Source organism: Ammodytes marinus (assembly GCF_949987685.1).
Source record: "Ammodytes marinus genome assembly, chromosome: 5".
NCBI classification, from domain to species: domain Eukaryota; kingdom Metazoa; phylum Chordata; class Actinopteri; order Uranoscopiformes; family Ammodytidae; genus Ammodytes; species Ammodytes marinus.
Window position 1 is genome coordinate 10,567,437 of NC_137234.1, and position 8,931 is coordinate 10,576,367.

At 40.1% G+C, this 8,931-nt stretch overlaps 1 protein-coding gene across 1 annotated transcript in view; it reads right to left on the reverse strand.

Annotated features, from left to right (window-relative positions):
- Window positions 1-4,102: 4,102 nt before the first annotated feature.
- Window positions 4,103-8,931, reverse strand: part of tmem117 (transmembrane protein 117) — a gene marked incomplete at both ends in the record, with an annotated part of 36,876 nt that continues 32,047 nt past the window's right edge. The window contains 2 exons of the mRNA XM_080027120.1: window positions 4,103-4,767; window positions 6,107-6,236. Coding sequence (XP_079883246.1) covers window positions 4,103-4,767; window positions 6,107-6,236 — 795 coding nt within the window. The remainder of the gene's footprint in view (window positions 4,768-6,106; window positions 6,237-8,931) is intronic.

An 8,931-nucleotide genomic window follows, 5' to 3' on the forward strand; every position in this document is an offset into this window, starting at 1 on the left:
TTTTTATATGAAAATTAAAACTGAGTTTATCATCTAACCAGATGCCGAGATATTTGTACTCTGTGAATCTTTCAATTAAAAATATTTTTTTTGTAAAAATATTAAAATCATTCAAATTTGTAGTTCTTGCTGTGGAGAAACACATATATTTGGTTTTGTCTGTATTAAGAACAAGCCTGAGGTCCACTAGACAGTCCTGCAGGGTGTTAAAAAAGCCTTGTAGGTTCTGAATAGATTGATGCACCGAATCGCAAATGCAATACAGTACTGTGTCGTCAGCGTATAGATGGGCGTGACAGTTTTTTTTGCGATGAAACAATGTTATTTATATAAATAGTGAAAATAACTGGTCCTAAAATAGAGCCTTGTGGGACACCATTTGTAACAGTTAAAAACTCAGATTGGTATCTTCCCATTTTAACAGAGAGATAGTCCCTAAATTATGTATAGCTATTAAACAAATCGAGACTATAGTCCACGCAAACAGCTCTGTGAGGCTGTAGCCTACATAGGTATACCATTGTATTGAGCTAAATGCTTAAGTCAGCATGCTAACATGCTTAGCCTAGACATATTAACCACGTTCACCATCTTGTAAACATTTAGCAAATTAGCACTGAATATAGAATATAAGCTTGTTTGTTAAGGGATAGGCTACGTGGGTCTGGTTGGATTCCATGCAATTTTGTGCAGTGCCAACCATTATAGAAAAAGATTGACAGTGATTAAGAAACCTACTCTGGTAAAGGCAATCCATAAACTCCTACATGGCCAAATCTGCACCTCATTTCACACAAAACCACAAATGTCAGCCTCAAAGTAACTTTAAAAGCAAAATATAAAAGATATAAGCAAAATCAGAAAAAGGTTTGAAATAGCAATAACAATAGCCTACTGATCTGTTGCACAGCACATTTTTAATTATTTCTTATCGTATATTGCTCATGTTATATGTTCCATATGCCCGGTCTGACCTTGGTAAAACTGCTTTTAGCCACAGTGCCCCTGACTCCTGGAACAGCCTACAACATCAAATTGGAATGAATACACTTATAACTGTTAACCAATTTAAAGTTGTTGTTTTGAATCAGTGTCCCACTCCACTTGTAACTGTTTTAATTAGGCTATTGTTCTGTTTTATTCAATTGATCTGAATGTTTTAATTGTTGTTGTCTCTTTGTAAGCTTGTTGTGTATTCTCATTGTATATTGTGTATCTGTCTCGACGTCATTGTAAAAGAGGGTAACCCTCAATTGATCTTTCGAGAATAAATAAAGGAAAATGAAAAATATTACTCATCTCAGGGCCCTTCAGATCTTTCTTATGACCCCTTATAGAGTGGTGTGGGGACCACTGGTGTAAACAAATTCTGTGATCAGTACATTTCCACCTACATAGACTATTCCAACCCAATCTATAACTCATTTACACGTATTCATGATCTGTAAACAAATCACGCCGGGGAACAAAAGCCATTCAGATACAAATTGTTTCCCACAGGCATAAATCAAAGGGCAAGAGCAGGACTCGTACTAATCTGAGCCAGGTGTCATGTGAATGCATGCTACATATTCAAGTGTCCTTGTGAAGACGGTATCATTATTTCTCATATCACCCATATTAATTAGGTCACCAGCTGCAAGAAGCTTGACCTGTGCTGTTGCTTGGCGACGATTTCCCAAGCATATAGAAAAAAACGTAAAATGGAACTTTTCTCCCTGGGAAATTCAAAACAAGATCAGCAACCTTGTTCACAAAAGTTCTACTCTATTGAATCTCACAAAAATGATCAGAACAAATTAAATTATTTAACAAATGTATCAATTTATTGGTACACAAGGTTGAACAGACAAACAGTACACTGAGCAAACACTGAAATATTTATTTTCGCTTTAAATAAAGCACAAACACACAGGAACTTAAGTGTCCGTTTTGCGACACAATTCAATGAAAAAAAGCCTGAACAACAAAGAGGAAAACCCTCGCTTTCATCCTAAACCTAATAGATTACAAACATATAAGACCCCCTTCAAGTTCAAAGAGGAACTGCCCTTTGGTGAGACACTAATATCTACCGTCCTCGTAGAGCTGTAATTTAGAAAAAGGATAATTACAGAACCAAGAGCTACAGACCAATTATGCTAAAACAAACTGACCTCTTCACAGAATGGCCCTTTGTCAAAAAGCAAGTGTAGTAGCAAACACCTACGCACTTCACAAGCCTCAAGTGCACACATGCACGTAGCCACACACATTGTCACACACACGGACACAAACACACACACACACACACACACACACACACACACACACAAATCCCGTTTCAGAGTCTGAAGTGTGCCACTGGAATAATTATTATGGTGTACAGTGTTTTTTTTCATTATCATTATTGTTAAATGAAATAATCTTCTTATTTTCATTTTACTTTATTATATAAATATCTGTTAATGCCAGCATATTTAAAACAGCCTTTTACAATGAATCAATTTATAAACTGATTACAACAGCATACACTGCACAAGTCTAATTATTGCGGTGGAACACGCCAGGCTACAATTCTGTCAGGGTTGGGGTAGTAGGGAGCATTTGCCTGTCAAAAATACGGCTATTTTTGATAGTTCTTTCTTTTTGGGAATTCATTTTACAGGACATTATAGTACATTATAGTCCATTGAAATTCAGTGTGATACAAGAGTACATAATATCATTCCATTCTGTCAATGATGAACATATATCTCTCTTTTAAATCAGCATATCATCTTATGCAGCAGCGATATTTGTTTAAAATACTGGATTATTTGGTATCTTTGGTCAAATTTCTATGCAATGTATTCACTAAAATGTGACACATTTATACGAAACAATACAATTAGTAATGTAGTAATAATTCAGTTATTATTTGAACCTTACAGAAAGGGCCCCTTTTCAGGACCAACAAAAATCCAAATATATGTATGTGTATTATCTTAAATAGTCTGCAAAGCACATGACAATATTTTTTTTTAAATGCCGTGAACATTTTAAAAGCCAGTGTACATGATGTTGCAGTTTTAAGTTGCATATGAATTTAAATCACAATGTTTTTACAGTAGGATGTTTTGAATAAATACATTTTCAAGCATTTACCACAACTAAAATGAACTGCCTCTAAGACGTAAGGTTTATCTAGACATAAAGAAGCCTTGAGCTTTGGAGAAAGAGCCTCCTCTGCACATCAATGGCGTGTTTACGCCGAGGGCAAAAAACACCTTTCTCACTGGGTTGGTATTCAGTTGAGGTGCAGCAGCAATATAAGCAGTAATGAGATGGCTTGTTGGTTTGCTAGTTGATCTTTGCTGATTGCATTTATTATCTCTGCAACTAATATAAACAAGTGAGGACATGAATAAGTCATCAACGTATTACATTGATGTTTAGAATGATGTCATTTAAACAAGAATTAGACATTTAAAATTGAGCAAGAGAGTGGTCATGTGAGAAAAAATTAAAATGACGTCTGAGGCTCAAATGAGGTAACAATTGTCGGTATCGTATGAAAGCATAATTATACAGGACATTAATATAGCGAATCGTAACTATGACATCTTCAATTTTTGTAGTATAGACCGTCAGAATATCTTTGTGTCTGTATCTGAACATGTGAAATACCAAGGCACTAGTATATTTGTAACTCTGGATTGATACAATTAAATCCACCGAACAGCAGTGTAACGACAGTAGAAATACTCCTCTGATATAGGCACCGATATAGTTTACCATGACAAAAATCGAAATATGAAAATGCAAAATCAGAGCAAAGCACCAAGTCGATTAAAACTTTTGCATTCCGTTTTAAAAGACGTTTTTTTTTTTTTAGAACTTAAAAAATTAGTTTATACAAAAATATACTCAACGAAACACAACTTCAGTAGCCATCCGGAGGCTTGTGGATCATGTGACATAACTTTGTCATTTTCCATGAACATTTTTTATATTTTTTTCAAATAGATCGTTTTCCGAAGAAGAGCAACAATCTAATATATTGAGAGACTCTATCTTGTGCTCACCAAGGTTCTTGTTCTCAACCTGTCCGCAGTTGAAATATTTCAACGTTTCAAAAGTTTCACGGAGAAAGCTTGTGCACGTCAAAAAACACCGCCGGCTCCTCCTCGGCTGCGCTGTCAATCACGATGCTCGGATGCGTCTCCTGGGTTTCCATGGATATGGTGGAGTTTGTGGAAGGCGTGGCTCCTCCAAAGTGTGGCCCGTCCACCGATAGCAGCATGGGCGTTCCCGACTGTTTCAGACTGTCCGTCATGGTCACGTGCATCTCCTCCGGCGTCACGCCCATCTCCTTGCTGTATTCCGACGGCGACTTCTTCTTGATCCTCTCGTACGTCTTGTCTGGGTTCTCGGGGAAGGTTTCGCAGTCCTGAAATCTGCCCAGCAACCAGACGAAGAACCCAAAGAGCACGAACGCTGCCAGGCTGGGGATAAAGGCCAGGCACTTGACGTCCAGGCTGGTTCCTGTGTAGCGGCTGTGCAGGAACATGTCTCGTTCCACGTAGGTGAGGTTGGTGCTGGGGTTGATATTGGTGGAGCGCCACTCGTAGGTGAGCGTGCTGCGGTTGAAGTCCTGGAGCGTCTCGGGCTCCTCCACTGTGAAGATCTTCTCCCCGGGCCCCACGTACTGGCCGTACTCGTAGGGCTGGTAGAAGATCTGGTTCTTCCACATGTTCAGGTCCAGAATCAGCACCAGGAAGATGATGCCGTAGTTGAACCACTTACCTGTAAACAAGATAACGCAAGACATTTTAAAGTTAAGTTAAGTTGCTTTATTGGTCAATTCACACAAGGCTACGTTGAAATTTGTCTTTTTCGTATGTCCCCTCTCAAGACACCATAATCCAGAAGAGGTCCTTGCGTGGTTAAATTGGTGTTAACTTGGTGTTAAGTGCCTTGCTCGAGGACACATGGTAGAGATAGTGGGCACCGTAGATGTAATACCAGCCACCACTAGTTTTTATAAGTAACACCCTGCTGTTCGGTGCCGGGGAACGAAACCAGCAACCTCATGGTTACTGTCCCCCCCCCCCCCCTTACCTTCCTCTCCTACCACCCTTCATTATTAACTAGGCTTAGACAGATAAGCAAGGAAAAAACACATCCACATCATGTTCAGATCATTTAACAAACAGGCAGATTGATGTTCCATGCAATCTACTCAAAACAGCATTTACAGGGCAGAGTCAGATAGAAAAATAAGTTGTCACATTCATTTATCAGGAATCCCTCTCGGTTTGCATAATATAAGGCTCATGCATCGTGACAAATAGATCCATTTGCAGGTGCTACTTTCTCTAGTATCTTCTAACGAGATCACTACATTACCATGCGACAGCCATCTCCCCCCAGAGTTGACTGATCTTAAGGCAGATGTCTCCCTGGGTATACGTGACACCGGTCCCCTTCTTCCTCTGCCCAAAGATATGCTGTTAATAAGCTTTTAGTTAAACCAATCACGTTGCGGCGGGCGGAACCATTTCCATAATGCTTAATGGATAGGCAATGCATTAGGGTTAACAACCTTTTGCGAATCACTGAGCGGTTTGCTCAGCTTTAACATTTAGCACGGGAACATTGGTTTTTTGCCTTCTCTTTATGGTCATGAGTCAGCGTGTGCACGCGGGCGAAACAAGATGGAGGAAGCGGGGACGCCGATTTCTCGATTGGGAATTATTTATACTCGCTCACCGAGAACATTAAGACAGTGAGGTGTGAGTGATGATGAGAGGCGCGTCTCGCACGACGGGGAGGGACGTGAGGAACAGGAAAACACTGTTGCTGCGGCTGTGTAGCCACCTGCGTGCCACAACAGCTAACACATGTATTATAAATGGTTACTGTGGTATAACCATCAAACTACTTCCCCACAAAGGAGGGAAATGGAAAGAAGAAACTAGAGCAGGGAGAGAGCATGTTTTGGTAGTCACAATACGATTCAGAAGTAGGCCAAAGTTTCTTTCTGCTATTTAGTCAGTTTGTGTATGTGGCTATTAGTTTTTCTCTCCCCTGTTCTTTTTATGCAGCAGCTGTGACCCCCGTGCCCCCCCATGTCTGCCCGTACCTGTGATATGAATGTGATACTCCTCCTTAAAGATACTCTTGCAGACAGGAAGCTTGACCTTCACACTCGTCGTTGACATTCCCGGTAGATTCATATCGAGGTCACCCATGAATTGAGGGAACTCCCAGTCCTGAAACACACACACACACACACACACACACACACACACACACACACACACACACACACACACACACACACACACACACACACACACACACACACACACACACACACACACACACACACACACACACACACACACACACACACACGGTCATATGATTTGAGCTTGCGTCTGGGATAATGTATAGCCTCAGCTTCAGAACACTGAATACATTTTAATAATTGCATCAGCATTACAAATGTCAACCATGTAAAGAGCTGTGCTGAATGTTGAACAACTGATTGAACTTTCTCATATTAGCTTATGTTAAGTCTCTGTGGATTCTCTTGATACACAGAAATGGAGGAGGAACGTGGTACCAGCCGCTGTAGACAGTGGACTACACGTACAGGCGTGTGGAGTGTTCTTATGTGCACAGGGATTTAAACATGTCAAAACACATTCATAGTGACATTAAGAAGCTGCCGTTTCACTTAGCTCCTATCGCTATATGTAGTTATATTTGGAGACTTTAGGGGAAAAGCATTCACTATCCCAAAGTAATTGGATAAATGAACCGGGGCATATTTTTCTCAAAGCCATGCATCTTCAATTCTTAAACTTTCATGGGCAAAGACAACAGGACTGTGATCAGCATTGTGACAATTGCTTTTTTCAGTAAATCCAGTCAAATTTGAGAAATGGTGTTCATTTACTTTAAGATGTGCTGTGAAACCATTCTTCCTCCAATTTAACTGAAACATCATTGAAATTTGAAAATACGTTGTTTTTATCTGACCGTATGAGGACTTTAACTGGTTCAAATACAGTAGAGTACAGATTCCACCCGCTAATCTTACAAGTGCAATTACATTTTATTTTGTAATTTTGTATGTAGGCCTACTTAAAAATGAACATTAACCCATGCACCTGTAGTTAGTTACTCTGCATTATGAAAGAATGTAAGGTAATTAAAATGGCACACACACACACACACACACACAGATGGCGATTAAAAAGAAAATGTTTTTAAAAACGTTTCTTTCTACTAAGCGGACTTAATCATATCACAAATGAGCTTTTATTAAGGCACAAATAATTTCAGCATTTTTTTTTCATTTTTAGGTTAGCTACATTTCCCCATAGTTCCCGTAAAATTAATTGAACTTGCTGCATCGCATTAGCGCATGTGTGCATTCACTATATCCTCCTCTGAACCACAGTCTCCCATGCCGATATCTATGAACAGCGTTTTGGCTTAGTGATGGCCCCCTGGATATTAATTAAAAGCTCCACTCCTCTTCCATAGCTGCAGTTTTTGTTGCTATAGCGCGGGGCATGACATTTAAGTCATGCACTTCCCTGCCACAGAATAATGAGACAGTGCGACATAAGAAGAGTAAACAGGCAGGGTGTCTCAGCATATCATCCCCATATGTAAATGTAGCGATGCATATACACAAAAGGGACATAGGCGTCTGACATTCAGCTCGGAAAAATGCAGAAAAACAGCACAATTATACACAAATCCATGAAAGAAAGAGAAAAAACACACAGCTTGGGGGTGGAACAATACAGACAGGTCACTAATTGGGGCATGAATTAGTTTGAGAACAATAACACCCACATCTTCTCATTATCTCAGATTATCCAACATGGAGGAGAATGAAGCTGTTGGGGAGGTTGCCATGGACTGGGTTGGAACGTATAGCAATGGCTGCCGGTGCAGACTAACTCAACTCATAAATAAGCGTAGTAAACGTGCTTGCTGTACACTGTGCAGAAAATGAGAAGGCCCCCCCGTCGTAAACAGATCCAAGTGTGGGCATGATATAGCGCCAAAGTTTAAGGGAAAAGGAGGGAGTGGGGGAGTTAAAGGGAGATGTCAAAATAGAGAGCAGCGTGCCCTTCATGTCACATCAGGTCTGTGGGCATATGCTAGGAAAGATTTAAAAAAAATGCTGGCTATAGCAAGACACCAGCAATGTAGTGAAGAAAATGCTTGCGTACTGTAGGCTGAGCTGTTCCTATATACATCTGCATAAGCACAATAATTGGCCCAAATGAGTGAGAAAAACAGCACATTGTGAAGTAATTACTGGCCGCAGCAGCCACAGGCCCTCCTTAAAAATAATGAATGGTTTAAATAAATAATCCTCGAAATCACTTTTAGTGGTAGAGTTGTTCTAATACTTATTACCATGGGAATTGTAGTGGTGCCCTTGCAAGGTTTCTGTGTATTTTGTAAGACTGGAAGATGATTTCCCACAATGCATTATTGGGCTCTTAGTAATTAGCATAATCAGCAGGGTAAAAGAAACATATATTTAGCGGATACCAAATATTAGTCTTGCAACGTGTCCTCTTAATAACCACCAACAAAGCCTGGTGAATTAAGGTAATTAAGCAATTGGAGGAGCCGTGTTGAATTAGGCTCGCAGTCAAAACACATCCATGACTGGCCTGCGGTTCCAGCTCAGGGCTTAAAAAAAGGGGGGAAAAAAGAGGCCTATTATCACTCTCTTTCTACACCATACATCCATTTATTCCCCGGACAAACATACAGTATTTGCATATTCATGAACCACTGACACAGGCTTTACTGATGTACACACAGTCCTGTTGGAGGGAGGACATTGGGTGGGGAGAAAAAGTGAAAAACAAACTCCAAAAAAGAAGTGGAGGAAAGGGTCAGCACATGGCTACGGTCTGGGAAGAG